The 22759-nt window shown below is 42.8% G+C and overlaps 1 protein-coding gene across 1 annotated transcript in view; it reads right to left on the bottom strand.

Moving 5' to 3' along the window:
• LOC147029064 (SPARC-related modular calcium-binding protein 1-like) overlaps nt 1-22759 on the bottom strand; it is a 205339-nt gene that overhangs the window by 111076 nt on the left and 71504 nt on the right. The window contains exon 5 of the mRNA XM_085879991.1: nt 16373-16423. Coding sequence (XP_085736117.1) covers nt 16373-16423 — 51 coding nt within the window. The remainder of the gene's footprint in view (nt 1-16372; nt 16424-22759) is intronic.

Genomic DNA, 22759 nt, shown 5'->3' with positions numbered 1-22759 from the left:
TTTCTTTGAAAATTACTTTTCAGATGTAATATGTGCAGTCTCATTTTTGGAAAAGCAGATCTAACGTTTTGTGCAAAGTACTGTATATAGAAAGTGCAGGTGGAGAGGTGGACTTAATTGTTTATTTTTTTTTCTTGTGCTGCAACAACAAAAACTATTTTGCATCGTGGACGCTCACCAATGAAAAGACCCGCCATTTCCAAATTCAACAATTCGAATATGGGTCGATGTTATATGACTTGGAGGCATTACTTCTACTGTCTAGTATATGAAAAGCTGCATGCACCCGCTTTTGTTACTTTATTATACACATTCAAATTAGAGTCGATGCAACATTGCTATTAGCTCATGAGAACAGAATAGAAAGAAAATAAAAGGATTTGTTCATCTGAAAATACTTGATGCTGACGTATTCTGCAACCGGTCCACACGGCATCAACCCACGTGTCCTAAAAACCTGCTCCTCTGCTCTTGCTCACCCTCTCTCTGTTCTATTCACCCTCTCATTTTCTCAAGATCATCTGCAATCTGCTTGGAAATCAGCAAACATTACTGCTATGCATAAAAAAGTTGCATAAACAGATCAATAAAAGAGTATTTTCTTATATTGCCAAAAGTTTTTTTTTTTTTTCGAAAGGTGGCTGTGCATAACATCTTATAACTGCTTGTTCTTACTACAGCAAATGAAACCTGATTGTCAATACGGAGCCGTCACGCTTTAGGCCCAGTCACACCTTGACGTTTTAGCCAGCTTATGCCGATTTTTGGAAAATTTGTCTAAAACGCTGGTACACGTCGAATACGTTATGGGTAAGTTTTGATAACATTGAGAGCATGCTGAAAAACACTGCCATACGTCGTTGTACGCTGGCTTTAAACGTCGTACTTTTCGGTTGTCCTCAAATTTTCCATGCTTGAAATTTTAAGACTTATGCCAGCGTATGACTCACATGTTCCGCATAACGCTGGCCATAAGTTGTAGGCACGTCACGCGATCGTTTATACACGTCGACACACGTTACTTGTAAGTTACTCATAAGTCGAAACACGTCGAGGTAATGTTTAGCGTACCCGAAACTTATTTCTAACCTATGAGTAATATGCTGTTCTCACGTTACGCGATCGGTGACACACATCGACACGTTACTTGTAAGGTACTCATAAGTCGAAACACATCAAGGTAATGGTTAGCGTCAGTGTTCCAGACTCCCTGGTTTTATTTTATTTTATTTTTTATTTATTTATTTATTTATTTCTTCTTCCTTCCTTCGGTATGATTGTGACTTTGACAATTCGATTTCTAGTGCGATTATAATACAATATAATTAATAGGCTGCCACTCAACGATTAAAATCATAACCGCACTGTACACTGAACACCGTCATACCGAAGAAAAAAAAACCGGAGTCTGGAGCACTGACGCTAACCATTACCTTGACGTGTTTCGACTTATGAGTACCTTTCAAGTAACGTGTGTCGATGTGTGTCAACGATCGCATATCGTGCGTACAACTTATTCCCATCGCATGCGGAGCGTGTGTCATACGGCAAGTACATCGTAAAATGTTCAACAAGTTTAAAATTACAAGACGTACTCCACTTAATACGACGTATGATAGCGTACTTTAGCGTTATATTCACGTATACCAAACTTACCCATACCGTATTCGACGTGCGCCAGCATTTTAGACGCATTTTTCAGAGGTCGGCATACGTTGGCAAGATCGCCAAGGTGTGACTGCGATGTTGACACTTCCATTTCTCCGGCGGTTATGATTTGAATCGTTGTGTAGGCAGCCTTTTCATAACCTATGCCACGTCATCGTCGGCGATGCGTGCAGCGCGCTATGCCTAAGTTAGACTATCGTTGGGCATAGGTTGTGAAGGCCAACAACAGGTTCAGCATTTGTTGGTATAAGTTATCTATAACACAACGAAACGTTCTGTGTCCGTTACTAATACGTTATGCATAAGACCAAGTCGTTATGAATACGTCCGAATCTTTAAAAAAAACATCAAAAGTTCAACGTAAGCCAGCGTTTTACATACATTTTAATACGTTGCCATTGCTGGCTAAAACGTCAAGGTGTGACTGGACCTTTAGTACATGAACATGTCCAACGTGCATTTTCAATGCATGTTTCGTATTGAGGTGATAAAAAATTAACTTCTCATGAAACATCATCTCTATTATCCCCCCATCATACCCTGGTCTCATCACTACCTTCCTGCAGTTTAGTCCAGAATTAAAACATCGCACTGTTTCTGTTTGAATAAAAACAGACCAGTCAAAGAGTCAAATATCGTGCTATCTATCTATCGTTTTGGAAATGAGCATTATTTTTGTATGATGTCATCGGTGCCTTCAGTATGACATCAGAATTGCAGATGTGGAACGCGACATCTGATCAGAATTAAAATTTTTGAGGGTCCTCTTCGGATAAATTGTTAAACAGGAAAAATGATGATGTCATCGGTCAAGTGGTTCGGCAGCCATTTTTTTGTTTGTTTTTTTAAAACCTTCAAAAATCTTCTTCTCTGAAACGGTTGAACAGATCGAGGCAAAACTTTATACATATGATCACCTATCCATGAGGAGCAAAACGTTCCCACCTATGACATCATAGGTCACATGGTTTGGCAGCCATATTGGATTTATCCTAAAACCTGTAAAAATCAAGTCAGGTCAGGTTAGATCTGTGACCTGCTACAGGTACCATGTAAACCTGTACTAACCTGTTCCATAAAACTGTCCCCCCCACCAGGTTTTCTGGTGAGGAGGGTGTTTGGATATGGACACCGAGCAAGATTAAAACAAAACCTGTCAAAGGGCAGAAGAGCTTCCTTGTGAGCCAACGGCCATCCATATCTAGTGCCCAACTGTGTCTGCGGATGTCCTCCTGCAGTTGGGTTACTTTTTTATTCGGAGGTTGGTGGCAGGATTTGCACTCTGGCCACCGTAAAACCCTTCATTCCGCAAAACAAAAACGCAAAAAAATCTGAAAACCCACTCCGTGGGAGTACTTCCTGCGCAGCTTCCCTTCGCAGGGCAACTCACCGGATGACGGGATTGGGGCAAAGCCTTCGGGACCCCCAATCTTTGATGATAGGAGGGAAACCACGGGGTAACATCCCTGGGTCAGATTGCGGGAGCGTGTGTCGGAGTGGTGCTGAGGTGTCGTCCAACAGACGGCAGTCTCCTTGGGTTAACCTGAGGCGGTCCCTTCGGGTGGGTGCCTGGAATGTCCTATCCCTAAGAGAGGATGATCACCTGTCTCTGTTATCATCTGAGCTCAAGCATTTGGACATCGGGATTGCAGCTCTCTCTGAGGTTCAGAGACCAGATTGCGGTGAGATAATGGTGGGCGGTTACACCTACTATTGGTCTGGTTGCTCTGATGGTTACCATACCCAAGGAGTTGCTGTAGCTGTGTCCAATAAGTCGACCCCAATGATAATTGAGGTAACACCAGTCAACGAGTGTATTATGAGATTAAGGATTCGTCACTCCTTAGGTGTCATTTCCCTGGTCTCTGTTTATGCTCCGACTAAGGCGAGTGATCTCACCATGAAGGACACATTCTACGCCACGCTCGAGTCTGTGGTTGATCAGTGCCCCAGACGAGATACACTTCTAGTCTTGGGGGATTTCAATGCACTGACTGGAACTGATAGGGATGGTTATGAGGTGTGTGTTGGTCCGCATGGGTCAGGAACTATGAACCAGAATAGCACTAAGTTCCTTGACTTTGCAAGAAGTCATGGACTTAGGGTGGCTGGTTCATGGTTTCAGTGCCCACAAGCTCATCGCTGGACTTGGTATTCCAACGCTGGCGGTGTGGCAAAGGAGATTGACCATGTCCTCATTGACGGTCGTTGGAGGATGATCCAGAACTGCAGGGTCGACCGGAGTGCTCAGTTCCTCAATACTGACCACAGGTTTGTTGTAGCAACTCCAAAGCTGCACCTTAAATCCTGGAGAATGGTACCATCCCAGCCGAGGCTGGATGTTGGCAAGCTCAGGGATGAGAGAGTAGCTGAGGAGTTTGTGAACAGGCTGAGTGGACACTTGGGGGGTCTGGGTGCTTTGGGGGGTCCTGAAGAGTTGTGGAGTGCCTTCAAGACCACTGTCCTTGATGTTGCCGGTGGATGTCTTGGAACTCACCGCAGGGCAAAGAAGAATTTTGTCTCTCAAGGGATACTGGATACCATTGACCAGAGTCGCAGGGCCAGGCTGAATGGCAGAGCTGAGCTGTTCAGGTAGCTGAGGCATAAAACTGTACGTGCACTGAGGGTGGACAAGGAGGCCTATGTGCGAGGAATCTGTGAGGGGGTAGAGCATCACCTGTGGACAGGTGATTTTAGTCCCACTTACAGGGGAATTCGCGCATTGCGTTCATCCCAACCCATCCCTCGGAGTACTGCAGTTAGAGCAGAGAGAGTGGTAGGCTCTTGACAGAGGAGTCTGAAGTGAAGGCCCGCTGGGCCGGTTACTTTGAGCAGTTGTACCAGGCTGATCCCCCAGCTGTCGAGTTGGACGTCAAGGGTGTTACAATCCCTGTTGCTGACCCTCAAATCAACTGTGGTCCACCTTCGCTTGTGGAAACACGGGCTGCGGTGAACCAGTTGAAACGGGGCAAAGCTCCAGGGATCTGTGGCATCCATGCTGAACTTCTCAAGGCTGGTGGAAATGCTGCACTTGTGTCGTTGCATGCAGTTTTGTGCTCTGCCTGGAACACAGGCATCATCCCAACTGACTGGAAGAGGGGCCTTGTTGTTCCTCTCTGGAAAGGGAAGGGTGATCACCAAGACTGCAACAACTACCGAGGGGTGACGCTGCTCTCAGTGCCGGGCAAGATCTTTGCTCGGATAATTCTTGATAGGGTTCGCCACCATCTGCTTGAGCACCAGCGTCCAGAGCAGTCAGGCTTTACACCAAAGAGGTCAACGATTGACCGTATCCTTGCTCTTCATGTCCTCACCGAACGCAGATGAGAGTTTCGGCAGGGGCTGCTTGCAGCCTTTGTTGATCTCTGTAAAGCGTTCGATTCAGTGAATCGGGATGCCCTCTGGAGGATTCTTTGTCTTCGTGGGGTGCCACCAAAACTGATCGATCTGATGTCTGAACTCTACTCTGGTACTGAGAGTGCTTTGAAGTGTGGTGGTACCATCTCTGACTTATTTCCACTTGTTACTGGAGTTCATCAGGGGTGTGTCCTGGCCCCCACACTTTTCAGCACTTGTATGGACTGGATTTTAAGGCCCTGTCACACCTTGACGTTTTAGCCAACGTATGCCGATTTTTGAATTTTTTTTCTAAAACGCTGGCACACGTTGAATACGTTATGGGTAAGTTTTGATAACATTGAGAGCACGCTGGCATACGTCGTAGTACGTTGCCATACGTCGTTGTACGTTGGCTTTAAACGTTGTACTTTTCGGTTGTCCTCAAATTTTTTCATGCTTGAAATTTCACGACGTATGTCGGCGTATGACTCACACGTTTCCGCTACGCTGGCCACAGGTTGTATGCACGGTCTGCGATCGTTGACAGATGTCAACACATGCTACTTGTAAGTTAATCATAAGTTGAGACACGCCGAGGTAATGTTTAGAGTACCCGAAACTTATTTCCTACCTATGATTAACGTGTTGTTGGCACGTTACGCGATCGTTGCCACACGTCAACAGACGTTACTTTTAAGTTACTCATAGGCTGAAAGACGTCGGTATAATGGATCGTCCTTGCGTCAGCGTCCACGGCCACGGCCAGGACACTTATTTGCAGCATTCTTCAAACTTTTCTTCGGCATGACGAGGATGTTCACACTTCGATGTCTAGCTTGGCTATGATTCCAATTGTCCATCGGCAGCGTCTATTTAAAATAGTCGAGTTTGAGCGTTTTAACACGTTCAGAAGAAACGTTTCAAATTTCCAAACCCCAGCGTCAAAAAAAACAAACAAAAAAAAAACAAAGGCGAGTGACAGCAATTTAAATCGTTCATTGTAAACAATGAAACTAGCTGAGTGGTACCGTTTAAAAGTCGTTGAGTGTAAAAAAAATCCAATTGTTGAGCGCAAGCGTCTACTTTCAATAATGGAGATGCAGCCATTTAAATCGTTGAGTGGCAGCTTATGAACCTACCCGTGGACACGCGGACGCAAGGAGGATCCATCATAACCCACACCCTCCCCCTCACACTCGCCTACTACTGCCAACATGAACAAACTACTACTAATACTAATACTAATACTGATACTGATACTGTTACTGCTGACATGGACATCGACTCAAAAAGGACTCGAAAACACTGTTGGGTTCCCCTTTTATGAACACCATTTTTATATACCAATTCCCAAAACCGCTGGGAACATGTCTTTATATGGCAGTTGTAAGTTAGAAACACGTTAATTTTTTTTTTTTTTTTTGTCGACCGGAAGACGTCATTGGAATACTTCTACATACGTCGATGTGTGTTGGGACTACGTAAAGAATTGGTTCAAAGCACGTCAAACATAAGTTAGAAATAAGTTTCGCGTAAAAAAGACATTACCGTGACGTGTTTCGACTTATGAGTAGCTTATAAGTAGCCTTTGTGGACGTGTGTAAGCGTCCGCATATCGTGTGTAAAACTTATCCCCATGGCATGCGGAACGTGTGTCATACGCTGAGTACGTCGTAAAATTTTGAACATGTTCAAAATTTCTTGATGTACTCTACTTACTACGACTTATGATAGCGTACTTTAGCGTTCTACTCACGTATACCAAACTTACCCATACCGTATTCGACGTGCCCCAACGTTTTAGACACACTTTTTGTTACGTCAGCATACGCTGGCAAGATCGCCAAGGTGTGACCGCGATTTTGACCCTTCCATTTCTACGGCAGTTATGATTTGAATCGTTGTGCGTCAGCCTTTTAATAGGCTACGTCACGACATCGTCGGCGATGCGTGCAACGCGCTATGCCTGAGTTAGACTATCGTTGGGCATCGGTTGTGTAGGCCGACAACAGGTTCAGCATTCGTTGGTATAAGTTATCTATAACACAACGAAACGTTCTGTGTAGTTACCAATGCGTTATACATAAGACCAAGTCGCTATGAATACGTCCGAATCTTTAAAAAAAAACATCAAAAGTTCAACGTAAGCCAGCGTTTTACATAAATTTTAACACGTTGCCATCGCTGGCTAAAACGTCAAGGTGTGACCGGGCCTTTAGGGAGGATGTCGGAGAGATCAAGCTGCGGTGCATCGTTTAGGAATGTCAAGATCTCAGACGTTGATTTTGCAGATGATGCAGTCATCTTTGCAGAGACTTTAGATATCCTTTTGGGGGCCCTCAAGGTGCTGAATGAGGAGTCGGAGCCGCTGGGATTGCGGGTTTCTTGGGTCAAAACTAAGATCCAGGCTTTTGGTGACATCTTGGATGCTGCTGTCCTGTCTGTGTCTGTTTGTGGTGAGGATGTTGAGGTCGTGGAGAGATTCACTTACCTTGGCAGTGATATTCATGTCTCTGCTGGCTGTGAGTCAGAGGTCAATAGAAGTCTGGGTTGGGCCTGGGGAGTCATGGATTCACTGGATCATGGTGTCTGGCGCTGCCTGTACCTGTGCGGGAGGACGAAAGTCCGAGTCTTCAGGTCCTTGGTACTTCCAGTCTTGCTCTATGGATGCGAGACTTGGACTCTGACCAAGGATCTGAGACGGAGACTTAATCCCTTTGGTACCAGGTCTCTTCGGAGAATCCTTGGCTATCGCTGGTCGGATTTTGTGTCCAACGAGCGGTTGCTGAGAGAGACTCGGATGAGATTTGTTACCGGCATCGTCCGTGAGCGTCAGTTGCGGCTGTATGGACATGTGGCTCGTTTTCCTGACACTGATCCTGCTCACCAGATTCTCTCAGCGAGGGAGTCTCATGAGTGGAGGAGGCCGGTGGGCCGACCACGTGCCTCGTGGTTGCAGCAGGTTGACCATCATCTCAAGGAGATGGGGATGGGCCTGGAATCTGCCTGGGGGATGGCCAGACGGAGGCCCCTGGAGTACTGGCGGAAAGTGGACGCAGCGATGCGCTGTTCTGGCACATGCTCCCATACCTGACCTGACCTGTAAAAATCTCTTTTCCAGAAGGGCTGGACAGATCGAGGGGAAGCTTCACACACATTTTCCCCAAGCTTTGGGGATGCCAGGGTGTTCACGAATAAAAACAGTATTTGGTCTTCCATTTGATTTGAATTGAATTTATTTTAAGCCTATTCTGAATTGATTGAATGATAATAATAAACGTCATGAGTCAGTCAGTCATGTGTCCGATCAAAGTGGGGTTGAAAAGTGGGATGTCTTTATAACCGGTCATCACTGCCAGCAGTAAGAGGTGGCCGTTCTAGTTATGTCTCTAATTAATTACGTAACGTACCAGAAAACAAACACTACACAAAATACACACACCACAAAAAAAACAAGTCCTGGCGAGGGTCTGCAATCTCTGATTGCTCTTTTTCTTGTTGTTGTTGTTATTGTTGTTGTTGTTGTTGTTTTTGTTCATCTTCTTTGAAGTCCTTTTCATCCCAATGCCAATATGATTTATTTGCAACACAGCATTATCAGTACTTTATTTTCATTACATATACTTGTTTTCCTATTATTTCCATTAGGAATTCTTCTGTTGTACTGGAATGTGTTGGAAATTTCTTGGGAAAGCTTTATGTACATCCATTTATCATATGTATCCGCTATACGTTACACAACTGCTGCACTTTGGTCTGGATTTGGGCAATTTATATCTTTTTTGACGTTGATTTTTGCTTTGTGATTTTAACTTTATTTATTTTTTTAAACAAGGCTTCTTGGAAGGTGAGGTCACAGACAAAGACAACATAATGAGAGTGGGGCGGTGGAGCGATAGTTACAACAAACATCCGGGCAATATCCCTGGGTGCTCACCTGGAAGAGTAATGATACTGAGGAGGAAGTCAAAGTGGGACGGAATCAGCAAAATGTACCAATGAACCAATGTCAGAGCAAATACATAATTTGGAGGTGGCAACAACCCCCCCTCCCCCCCACCCCCGTTGATACCCTTAAACACCGATTATTATTTACTTTTTATGTCATGAACAATCTTTGGTAAATCATGGGTGATGAAGGTTGTAGTCAAGTTTCATTGGAATTGTGTGTGTGTAGTTTCTGAGAAGAAAGCAAATACCTATTTCGAGGGGGAACCCCCCCATAGACCCCCCTTAGAGCTCGATTGTTTTTTTTTTTAATGGCATGAACAACCCTTGATACATCACGGGTGATGAAGGTTGTGGTCGAGTTTCATCGAAATTGTAGGTGTAGTTTTGGAGAAGAAAGGAATTGTATATTTTGGGGAGCAACCACCCTTACTCCCCGTAGACCCCAATTTTTCAAATGTCATGAACAAACTTTGGTACAACCTACGTGATGAAGGTTGTATTCAAGCTTTATCAGAATTGTGTCGTTTTTGAGAAGAAAGCAAATACCTCTTTGGGGAGGGGGGGCAACTCCGTTAAACTCTCTCCATAGACCCCTTCGGGCCCGATTTTTTTTTTTTTTTTTTTTTTTTTTTTTTTTTTTTTAATGCTGTGAACAAACTTTTGTACATACATGGTGTGATAAATTTTCTTCGAAATCGTATGTGTAGTTTCAGAGAAGAAGTTGCAAGTATTTGTGGATCGATGGATGATACGCCATCCCATAAGCTTCCCGGAACTACATTCCAGCTGAGCTAATAATAATGAAAAAACTAGCAAGATAAAGAATTAACAGGAAAATAGGAGAGGAGGAAACAAAGTAACCTTCACCTAAGAAGGTTGGGTTAGGTGGGGTTAATGAAGTAGAAAAGGGCACAGTGGATTATAGCAAAGTGCACGAGTATGGTAGTATGATAGTTTGTGTAATAGCACAGTGCACAGGTATGGATGAGAAGATGCTGTACTGTCTGTTTGAAACCCTGGAGTGATTAATGTGATTGAACTGCCTCCAGAAATCAGACCCACAATTGTACAAAGAGAGTAGGTGAACAGTAAACCTGGATTATGGGATTATAACAAGGTTGGGGCTACTCGAAGAATATACAGTGCATCCAAGAATAGCTGGAGAGGATCTGGGGACTGAGAAAGCGGCTTGGAACTTGACTGGAGAAAAGGCGGTAAATAGCAGAGAGGCCACAGACCTGCCTGAGATGCACAAGCAACAGGCCTTGTGCTTTAGCCTCATCATGGGAGATGCCAATTATGTTGAGAGCATGAAATGCCACTCCAGCAGAAACAGCTATCATGCTGGAAAGTCAGCCCATAGGGGAGAGCAGCACTCGATTGAGGTGAGGAATTTTGGTATTGAACTTCAGACTTGCAATTTAGACATCTTTTTTTATATTTTTTGACAGTTTCTAAGACTCAAGAAAAAGCTGTAATGCACACAAATCACACATTCACATACAGACAAAGAACAGATAATACAGGACTTGATGACATCAAACAAACATGGCCGTTGACTTCGGAAGAAGTTACTTCCCAGAACACACTGGGTGCTGGGGTGCCATCGAGTGGCAGTGTTTACTCCCCTCAGTCAGCTGGGTACTTTTAGGGGAAAATATCCCCCTCCCCAAGTGATTCCAATTCACCGGGTTTGTCCGTGCTCTTTCCTAAAAAAAATGCTGAGCATCGAGTGGGGAAGCAACACGTGCTATTTTACCCCATATGCGAGAAGCAAAAAGTGGGGTTCAGCAATTGGTTCATGTGCATCTGTCTGTCTGTTTTATCAGTTTCTGATCGAGGAACAGCTTATTTAAATTGAATGTTATATTTTGAACACGAATCGGAACATGAATAGGAAGACAAGTTTGCTCTTTTACCGTATTTTGGCTTCAAATTCATCCCAATCACACACGTGCGGAGAGGAGTGAGATAATTTTTTTAAACTCTGCCTGCCTACCGGCCAAACAAAATTGAAAATAATTCCAAACAGCAATCTTACTGCTTTTAAGGACATTATAAAGGACATAAACAACAGGCACGAAGAACTCGTGTAACGTGTTGGATCGGGTGATGTCATAGATACTGTGTAAATCCCGAAATTAATTAATTTATATGCCGTTTAAACCTTAAATTCATTTATTTATATGGAGGTGGGCATGGCATGTGAGAGGGTGCAGTATCAGGGTGAAGAAGAGGCTGCCGATCTTGCTACGTACGATGCAGATTGTCGCTGCATTCTATGGTGATCAATACAACCTCCATCTCCAAAACTGTGACTCAAGGTCATATTATTACAGTGTATATGGGTGGTGTATGAGTGCTTCAGTCGTGCTAAACTTCGAGATTTTTTTTTTTAAAACAATCTTTAAAATCATTATTCTATTAAAATTGAAATATATAGTTTAACACTGCACAAGGGTATCATGTTCTTATGAACTCTTTAGTTTAATAAGAGTTTGGTAAGACTCGACCAAGGTCAGAATCGAACTGCTGACCTCCCAGACTCAGAGCAGACACTCTAACTACAATGCCACCGAGTCTGGTGATCGCAAGACACCATGTCCAGAAATGTTATTATTTTGAACGTTTTCAATCATAATTTTTGGATTTGCCATTTCCACTTCTGTATTGAACTTTGCATCCAGAAAGCTCATGCTGTTCCTTTCGGTCTCATGTTTTGCTCACCTCAGACTATGCCTGCTGCCGATATTTCACCTCGCCTTCTCAAAAACAATTTTGATGATGTCGGTCAATAGACAGGATATTTTAAGCACCTTTGACCACTGTCGGAAGTTGCTTGGTGTCCTTCATTGCTCGAGTTCCAATAAAGATCAGACAGGTATGTGAAGCACAATTGTACTGTGCTTAGTTTGAGAAGTGCAAAAGCACTATTCCATTTATTTCTGGAGCATGATGCACGTTGAGCTGTAAATCGTCCATTTTTCCAATGCCCATAGTGTTTTACTGTACGGTATGTATACTGTTTAAGAAATACGATAGTTATGGTGGCCTATACACTCAATTTGAATGGTTACACATTTAATTTTAGTTGGTCATATTGCTCTGTGTTTTGCAGCATGATACGATGAAAGTCTGGTGCAGATACACGACAGCCTATCGAGCTGGGAGAGATAAGTAACGAACTCACACCGGTTCTAATTTTTCGAATGGTCTCCAGAATGTATACCATCAATATGGTGATGGTCCACCGCACAAATATCGATTTGATTCACACACAAAATAGTAGTCTTGAATTCGTAAGGGATTTTTGCATCCAATTATAATGCTAAAACAGTGAGTGATACCATGGTAAACGTTTACTGGTTTTCCACTCGATAGACTTAACACGTGACGGCAAAACACTGCCTCGGCCAAAAGTTTTTCTATTTCGTTATTTCTGATAGTATTATATGCCACTCATGTCAGATATCAAGATATCAAGTGGGACTGAGGCATCCAGGCAACCAAATGCTGATTTTCTATCCAAGATATCAAGACACACCAAACAGTTCGGCTTCCACAGAACATGCGAGGCCTAAGCACCAAGCTGAAGTGGTCTGACATCATGAGCGAGACAGGCCTCGTTAATGCTTTTAATTTCTAACTCAATTAACTTTATATCGTGACTTTTAGCAAGGAGAGAGGAAATTTAAAATCACTGCAACGCATAAAAAATATCAATGCGAAAACACTGAAAACCTTCCAATACCATCTGTTTTATCCAAACTTGTGAGCAGTCTGGAGTCATGTGACACATCACGTGATTAAACATGATGGTTGTCAACGAGCCAGTGTTTCCGATGTAAAATAAACTGAGGATAAGAGCTTGCCAATGTGGAAAACTTCCTTGTTTTTGCCAAAGCTGACCGATGTTTTTATACGTTGAAAAATTATGCCTTTTGTTCCAATCTTCGATCGGTTAAAGTAATAAGATCACACCTTTACTACTATGATGAAGACTGATTTTGACATTATAACAATTCTGTGAGTTTAGAAAGATTGGACAAATCACCAAACTTTAGGAAAACATCACTCCACACCATGATACTATCAATTGGACTGCAAAAGGGAAAGGACAAAGGAAAAAAAAAATCAAAGAATGAAACACAATTTCAAGAAGCAATAATAATAGTTTTTCATTTGAAAAATAAAAGATGAGTTCATGGTAAGATGATGCCGAAATGTGTGAATTTCACCATCAACAAATCAATACCGACTTGCAGGATATTTACAGTGACCTGCAAAAGTATTCACCCACACCAAGAATGCCGCATTTAGATGAATTATGAATTATGCAGAAACAATTTTTCTAAATAAACCATTTCATTCATATCTGGAGAGATCAAATGAAGCACTGTTAGAATTAAAGGAGGTTACATGTCAGGAACACCTGCAAACAACACGTACAAATCAAAATTCACTGGTTGAAAAAGTATTCATCCCCTTAGGTCAGTACCTGGTGGAAACACCTTTTGCAGCAATGACTGCTATGAGTCTTTGTGGGTAGGTCTCTACGAAGCTTTGTACAGTGAGATGGTGAAATAATTCCCCATTCTTCATGTAAAAATTGCTGTAGTTCTGCCAGGTTTGATGGGGATCATCGATGGATTGCAATCTTCAAGTGTCGCCATAAATGTTCAATTGGGTTCAAGTCAGGACTTTGATGGGGCCACTCAAGAACATTAATTTTTTTTATTATTCAGCCACTCCAGGGTGTCCAGCTTTGTGCTTCGGATCATTGTCCTGCTGAAATGTGATTCCCCTACCCAGTTTCACATTCATGGCTAACTCGAGAAGATTTTCATCAAGGATTCTCCTGTACTTTGCACCGGCCCTTCTATCCTGACAAGCTTGTCAGTGCTTGCTGATGAAAAGTAGCCCCATAACATGATGCTGCCACCACCATGCTTGACAGTAAGGGATGGTGTTGACTGAGTGATGTGTAGTGTTCGGCTTGCTCCAGACATAACTCTTTGACTTTAGACCAACAAGTTCAATTTTTTGTCTCGTCACAAAATGTTTCTCCACATGCCTGCAGTATCACTAAAAAGCTTTTTCAGAAACTCCATACGAGTTGTTGGATGCATCTTTTCAGTGATGGCTTTTTTCTTGCCACCTGTCCATCAAGGCCAGCTTTGTGAAAGGGATGGGATATTGTTTACTGATGAACACTGAACCTCATCTCGGACAAAGAGCCTTGCAGATCTTTCAAAGTCATTGTTGGATTTGCAGTGACATCCTGAACCAGTTTCCTGCTTGCCCGGATGCTGAGTTTGGATGGGCGACCCGATCTGTATAGAGTCTGAGTGGTATGATACGTCTTCCACTTCTTAATGATGGATTTCACCGTACTCAAAGGGGTAATGAGTGACTTTGAAATCTTCTTGTAACCCTCTCCTGAACGGTGCTTCTCCACCACTTTATGTCTGACTTCTTTGGAAAGCTCCTTGGTCTTCATGTTTGCCTTGTTGGTTGACCAAGTGAGTTTCACCTCAAAACTCCTTCGATAAGTGGGGGAGATCAATTTTTAAGTTAAACCACTGATTACATTCAGGTGAAACCTACTACACTTATTTTGGAACCTCTCAAACAAATAATTTGCTCCTGAAGTGATTTAGGGTTAATTATGTAAAGGGGTTGAATACTTATGCAACGAAGAATCATCTGATTTTTATCTTGCCAAAACGAAGTTTTTGCAAGATATGTTAGTCAGCTTGTATGTTTTTTTTGTTTTGTTTTTTTGTTTGTCTGTAATCACGTATAAAAAATTCTGCAGAGCACAGTTATCATTGGAAATTTTTGTAACTTCGCATATCAGAGGCCTATAGAGGTCCCTTTCAGCGCACAAAATTTTGAAGGTTAAGGTCAAAGGTCAAGGTCACTTTGTCGCAAATCAGGGGAGTCAACGAAACCCTTATTTTTTGAGTAATTTTGATCAGATCGTCTTCAAACTTCATGGGAATATAGGTCATGGTCTGGCGCTCAGCTGATTAATTTTTGGTGGTGATTGGCCTTGACCTTCATATGTTTTTTTTTTTTGTCTGTAATCATGTATAAATCACTCTGCAGAGCACAGTTATCATTGGAAATTTTTGTAACTTCGCATATCAGAGGCCTATAGAGGTCCCTTTCAGCGCATAAAATTTTGAAGGTCAAGGTCACTTTGTCGCAAATCAGGGTAGTTGACGAAACCCTTATTTTTTGAGTAATTTTGATCGGATCGTCTTCAAACTTCATGGGAATATAGTTCATGGTCTGGCGCTCAGCTGATTAATTTTTGGTAGCGATTGGCCTTGACCTTCATGGTTAACGCCTCAGGTCAAACATATTTGACCCCAAGGTCAAATTTTCAAGTTTTAGGAACCATATCGTGTAGTACCTCAAATTGAACACCTCGATGAGTGCTTTCTAGATATGTCAAGCTTGAGACATTATGATGTCATTTGGTGACGTTATGAGGCAAGGCAATACTTTTCATGGTTACTCTGTAGAACGATTCTCATCGGAATCTCTCGTAGGCAGATATTCCTCAAGGAGTCGCTCCTGGTGGATTCCAGCTCTGTTCCCCTCGGTGTGACCTTAAAGAAGTCACACGTGGTCACCTTTTGGCAAGATACGGGTCACTCTGCGGGTGGCATTGGTTTATTTCTCTGTTAATCAACTTATTCACATTTTACCTGAATTTTTTTGCTTTATCACTTTGGAGTAGTTTCTGAAGACTCTATATGTTAAGGTTGATTTGAAAGCATCATGAAATAAGCTCAGGTGGCATCACAATGTGAAAACTTTGGAGGGGGGTGAATACTTTTGCAGGCCATAGTACCTATTTCAGGTCTTAAATAATTAAGTGTGAACCATCATGTGATAATTAAAGATGTAAAACTATGAACAAATAAACTTTTTAAACTGCTAAATCTATGAAATGACAGCATTGGTCAGCATAGCAACATTGTAATGAATGTCTTGGTGTGATTCTTGTAATTGATGAAAGAAGGAGAAAATTAACACACAGACACACACACACACACACACACACACACACACACGTAAATAAAATTACAATTGTATAAAAATGTTTGACAATTCAAATGACAGTCTCAGTTACTAATAGCGTGGTGTTGTTGAAAATGACAAAAACATCAGTCAACTTATTGACCAACTTTGAGGGTGGAGGGGGGGGGGGGAGAGAGTGGCACTGAAATCTACCAAATGGTGTAGGTCTAAGCCAAATGGATGAAGGGCATGCACACATATTCAGATTTTTGTGATAGTAGTCACTTTAAATTTAGAAAGGGCCTCAGGGAAGAAACAAAGCATTAGTGGGCCTGGCTTCTAATATTATTGTACATTACAGGCTCGGGACTCAAGTTACCTTTTCGGTTGGGGTTGCGGTCTGACTGTGCAGCTTTATCACTCTCTGCAGCTGAAAGAAAGAAGGGTTATTTAGAATGTATGTTAGAACAATTTTAATGCCAATAAAACGACGAGGACACTGCACCTCTCCAAAATTATGGCACTCAACATAAGAATGAAGGTGGTTGGTTAAACGACCCTGCAGCTTCAAGTCACAAATCTACACTCAGTAATTTACTAACCGTATCCTGATAGAACAGATAGACTGATGACTCAGAACCAGTAATGATATAGACGAGGAGGAATTTGGAATTGTCCCAGATTGATGGCACACAATTGCTTCCTTTTACCAAGAGGCAATGTAAAGTGAAACAAAAGTTTAATTTGAAAAACTAAGAACAATTCGATGTGATTAACTTTTCCCCCCCTTCACATCTTTATAAGAAATGAAAATGCATGCTTAAGCAGTAAATCCAACTTGAGTTTTCCAAGATTTTCTGTGGAAATTGCTCCATCTTCCCTTTGCGAATTCACAATTGGCTATTAAGAAAATGTGACAAATACTCCATATGTGTTTCATAGTCAATCAGAGGCCAACAAAGGCAAGACACTACAGAATTTACTGAATAAGTCACTTGCATTGGCTGCTTAATTGTACTTTTTTAACATAAGAATTTGGTGAAAAACTCAGTAATTACAACAATTAACTCTCATTTTATGAAATCAAACTTTAATTTTACTTTAAAGATCCGATGATGCCGATCAATGATAGGAGGCTATTGCAAGTATTCCAGAACCTATTTTATTTCTTGTAGGTTAAGGCATCGGCCTGAGTGGTGCAGCATGCCAAAACCATACCCGCAAATGCATGCGATGAAACGACATGAAGAGGTGAGTCGATATTAAAGGATAAAACCTCCAACTATGCGCAGACTGCACAAAGCAGATTCTAACGCTCATTAAGGATCACAGATGCCAAAAGGAATCGGTGTCATGGGCCAAATGAGCCCCTGAGAAGTAAGCTGTGTTATCCTGCATCCAGGCACCAAATTGAGTTAAGTGCATGAAAGTAATTTCTCAAGGTCAGTATGTCTTTGTGCTAATGGCATTTTGAACATGTGCTGCGAAGTTGATACTGATTGTTGTTGAATGTAAGTTCAATGGGATTCTAAATGGGAATCCGAATTTTGGATACTTCTTTACCAAAACCTGTAGTGTTCAGGGTATCTCACTTAACTTTAAGCAGCTCAAATGCTTATTAGAGGGGAAACGTATGTTTGTGATGTTAATATGCTAAAATGGGTATGCTTACAATCTGAATGTCCTACAGAATGGCACAGAGATAGTACATGTGCCCTTGAGCTGTGTATTTTGGGTTTGATTCCCGACACGACCATAAACTGTTTGATTTGTGCTTTGCAGGCAGTGTTGAAGTCACACAAAGTGCCGTCCCACGGATGGACGATAAGTTTGGTGTCCTGTTTGTTAGCATTACTTGGTGGATATTAAAGGTCCCACGGTGTCTTTCATGAACAACAGACAGGTTATCACAGCACCCTGAAATTCCAAATTTACTGCAACCTTCAGTCCAACATCAGGCCTGGTCAGCTGCTTCATGAAAGACTTGGTCCAAAGGCTTTCTCCAGCTGACACCACAAGCAGGTGAGTTTAATTTGGACCACTAAAAGTAGTAGTCGTATCGTAATAGTTTTATGTTTACTGTTTACTGTTTACTCATTCTTTATCTCATGTTTACTGCCTCCATCATGATATCAGTTCTGTTGGCTTCCTGTTTCCGGTTTCCCAGTCATGGTTGCTTCTCTTGATCCTGCGAGTGATCTGCTTCCAAAAAGCTAAGTAATTGTTCTGTATTTGCTGTGCGCCATCGATTTTGTATTCTCTGTTTGCATCATTTGGTATTCGTATTGTGTGCCAACTCCTGTGTATTTTTTCATGTCCATTCTATATATTTCGATCCTATGTTTCAGCCTCAGTTAGTTTCGGGCCTATACGTTTTTTTGTGTGTTTTCCAACTGTTTCACTTACTCAACGTGTCTCCACCCCCTCTATCCCATTTTTCACCACCTTCACTTTAATTCCTTCCACCATATTATTGTAACACATGATAAGTCAACGTCACAATAAAAATTGCAATTGTTAATAAAATGGATGTTAAAACAAAAAATAATGCCGCTCTGGTGGATCAAATGTCCTCCAGGGCAAGAGGGGCAGAGCTTGGCTTACACCTCAGTCTTTCCGTCTCGCGTTAAACAATGAGGCCCATGAAGATGATGAGGTTCGAAGATTAGGTGTTTGAAATAAAGCCATCATTTCCATGGTGCACTGCTGGGTTAATTTTTGCTGCAGTTTTTAAAATCTATTCTCTTGATGGTTTACTAAAGTCTAAACTGGAAGCATTCATAGAACACATGGTCTCACCTCACGCACTCATCTGAACAAAAATACCATCTTTAACTGGACATGCTACTATTATGGCCCACTTATGACATATACCCGTATCATCCATGTACCCCATTGATGATGATGATTATGATGATGATGATGATGATGATGATGATGTCAGTTCTACACAGATGAAGATCAAGGGAAGACTTGTTGGCATGCTCGTTGGTGGCAAGAAAGGCCAATCCTGGATTTGCAGGGCCTGGCGCATCTGGGGCATGGAAAATCCTGTCCTGCAGTGGCTTGAGTTGCCACTGATTATTTCCTCCTCCTGTGTTTCTCCTCTGCAGCCTCACGTCTGTCTACCTCAAAGCGACAACACGCATTAATTATTGATGTCTGATCACCAGCCGTCTCTGTCTGCAGCATCCTTCTCCCAAGTCTTGTGGTCGATGCCAGCCAAGGCGAGCTGTCTCTTGAGCTGGTCTTTCAAATGCTTTCGGGGAGCACCCCTGTTGCATTTGCCGGAACATAATTGGCCGTAGACGACAGCTTTTGGAATTCTTGAGTCCTCCATCCATGCAACATGGCCAGACCAGCGCAGCTGTCATTGTAGCAGAGTGCTTTGCACACTGGGAATGCCAGCTCTGTTGACCGCATTTTGTGTAATGTAGTCCTGCCATTTGATGTTCATGATGGAGCACAGACAGCGTTGATGAAAACACTCAAGCAAGCGGATTTGTCTTCTGTTGAGGACCTATGTCTCTGAATGATACAACAGGGGAGTAAGGATGACTACTCTGGAGAGCTTGATCTTAGTGGGAATACAGAGTTCATGGTTCTGCCAGACATGCTTGGAGAGGTGACTGAAGGAGCTGCTTGCCTTGGACAGTCTGTTGTTAATGTCCTTGTCCACTGTAGCATCATTTGCAATGACACTGCCCAGGTAAGTGAAGCTCTCAACTGCAGTCAGCTCATGGCCATCGATGTTGATTTGGGGTGGGTTGTAATTCACACAAGGAGGTGGTTGGTGCAGTACTTCAGTTTTATTCAGGCTGATAGTGAGGCCAAAGGCCTTAACTGCTTCAGAGAAACAGTTGACTATCTGTTGGAGAGCTTCTTCTGCGTGGGCCAGGAGGACACAGTCATCAGCAAAGAGGAGCTCTAGGATGAGCTCCTCTAATGTCTTGGTCTGTGCCAGAAGCGGTTTCAGGTTGAAGAGGCTGCCATCTGTATGGAAGCAGATGTAGATTCCTTCTCAGAGGTCAGACTTTGCCTCCTGGATCATCATGATGAATAAGATTGAGAAGAGGGTTGGAGCAAGCACGCATCCCTGCTTTACACCATTTGAAATGGGGAAGCTATCTGAGAAGGTCCCGTTATGCTTGACCTGACCTTGCTGGCCCTCGTGAAGTTGGCAAAGAATTGTGAGGAGCTGAGGCGGACACCCCAATTTGGACAGGATCTTCCACAGTCTGTCTCGGCTAACTGTGTCGAAGGTTTTGGTCAGGTCAATGAATGCAGCAAACAGGCCCATGTTCTGCTCCCTACATTTCTCCTCGATATGTCTGAGCACGACTATCATGTCGGTCGTGCCCCTGTTTTGTCTGAAACCACACTGGCTTTCCGGGAGATTTTCTTCTGTGTTGGATTGGATGGGATGAGCCTGTTCAGAGGCACCCTGGCCAAGATTTTGCCAGCGATGGACAATGGGGTGATACCTCTGGAGTTGGAGCAGTCTGCCTTTTCTCCTTTGTTCTTGTGCAGGGAAACAAGGACTGTGCCTTGGAGTTCCTGAGGAACAGTTCCTTTATTCCCCAACATGCTGAGAGCAGGTTTGTCAGCATGTTCAGAAGTACATCTCCACCTTCTTTGTATACCTACGCTGGAATTCCATCAATGGCTGGATGTACTTCTGTACCCTATTATGGATGGGTGCACCCTATTATGCCAGATACATTGCCTTTATCCCTAACCTTATAAGCCTGTCCCCCACTCAGTGAGAGAAAGAGTTTTGTAAGTGTGTGTGTGTGTGTGTGTGTGTGTGTGTGTGTGTGTGTGTGTGTGTGTGTGTGTGTGTGTGTGTGTGTGTGTGTGTGTGTGTGTGTGTGTGTGTGTGTGTGTGTGTGTGTGTCTGTCCAGGCAGTAACTTTTTTTTTACCATTTGAGTTTTTGTCATTTTTTTTTTTTGTTAGGGTTAGTTTTTGTCAGTTTTCAACAAAGCTTTATTATGAGAATATAGAGAAGACAAATTAAGAATTTAGTCAACATGTCAAAAGGTCAAAGGCACTGTTTAGCATATGGAAGAAGAATAAGAAGCCCAAACACAAAGCGGACAGGCTTTGCATTTTCAGGTGCTTTCGAGTTGATTATTGATTGGTTGCTGGGATATCTAACGACCACTTTTGTGCCCATTAAGACCAAATTGCGTCAGTGAAGATAAATATGAAACTGAAGGTCGCATATCAAATCTGAAAACACACTTCTGAAGGATAATTTGACGAGGACCATTTTGGCATTCGTGGGAAGTCTCTGCGATTATCCCTTCAAGAGTTATGGCTACAAATGTGTTTTTCACATTTGTGATGACCACGACCTTGAGCTTTTACCTATTTATGCAATGGACAAGCAGAAGCACACTTTATAACTGCAAGCAGTTATGGCCGGGACCGAAGCCGCCACACTTTGATACAACCCTGCTTTTATCGGACATGGTGATTTAAACTTTCGCATCCATCGGTTCAGATTTGAGGATTTTTTTTCCAGATTTGAGGTTTTCGTTATCACGTTTGTATCCCCATGTGTAGTCGATGATATACTTTTAAGTTTCGGATCCATTGGTTCAGCGGTTTGAGAGAAGATGTTTTTTTTTAAGTTTGATAAATGTTTATTTTCATTTTTTTTGTGTACACAGTCAATGCCCATGGAAGAGCGAGTGCTTGCACACTGAATGGATCAGGCCACAAAAAAACAAAAGCAACAGTTGAGAGAAGAGGGAACACCAACAACAGTTGAAGGCCAAAATAGAGGCAGACTTGGACAAACAATTGGTGAGGGGAAGAATGGAGGGCAGGAGAGGATTCATCGGGTGGACAAGATGGTTTTACAGAAGGAAACTCTCAGAAGTGAAAACTGGAAATTTGGGAGGAAAGTTTGGTGTGGAGGGGGGGAGGGGGGGTTAACAAGGGTAGAAATTGGGATTGGGGAGGAAATGGGATGGTAGACCTGAGAGCAACTGTGTTGAAGACCTGGAGGGGAGAATGAGATTGAAGAGCATGTGGAAGTTGGTTCCACAGGTGGGAGAAAAGAGGAACAAGTGAGTGGAGGTGAGCATTGATTCTGTGTTTTGGGAGTTTCACCAGATGTGGGTTGATGGTGGAGCACGTGTGCCCTGCAGAAACCTGTGGAGGACAAAGCACGGAAAGAGCAGAGGGTGCAAAGTCAGGAAGGCGGCGGGAGAAGACAGAAAGACCACCGATTCATCTGTAGTGACGAAGTGATTGGTGCATAGACTGTTTCATCATGGGAGATTCGAATAATCTTGAAGGCATTGTTTTCCACAGCGTTAAGCTCAGCAAGATGTGAGGCAGGGGAGCCAGCTGAGTAGGGAGAGCAGTACTTCATCAAAATGCAGAAGAAAGCCTTGTAGGTGGATAGGAGTTCAGGTGTGACAACCAAGGACTTTGTACGATGGAGGATGCTCAGTTGGTGGCTGGCTTTGGATGCTAACTTTGAAATGTGGTTTGCCCAAGAAAGATCATAGCTGATAGTGAGACCGAGGAGACAGTCCTTTCAGAGAGAGATAGTGAGAGTGTGAGATTTATTTGGATTGAAAGATATATTCCAAGCGTTGGACCAGTTTGTGATTTTTTTTTTCAAGGTCTGAAGAGAGGGAAGAATCTGCAGCCTGGCTGGATGAAGGATGAGGGATCTCACGGCAGAGGGTGGAGTCATCAGCAAAGAGATAAAGAGGATTTTCCAGAGAGTTGGAGAGATCATTGAT

Source organism: Eptatretus burgeri, chromosome 4 (genome assembly GCF_056783735.1).
Source record: "Eptatretus burgeri isolate ZD-2024b chromosome 4, Ebu_testis_v1, whole genome shotgun sequence".
NCBI classification, from domain to species: Eukaryota; Metazoa; Chordata; class Myxini; order Myxiniformes; family Myxinidae; genus Eptatretus; species Eptatretus burgeri.
The sequence above is the reverse complement of the archived record's forward strand: the minus strand, read 5'-3'. Positions and strand labels throughout refer to the sequence as shown.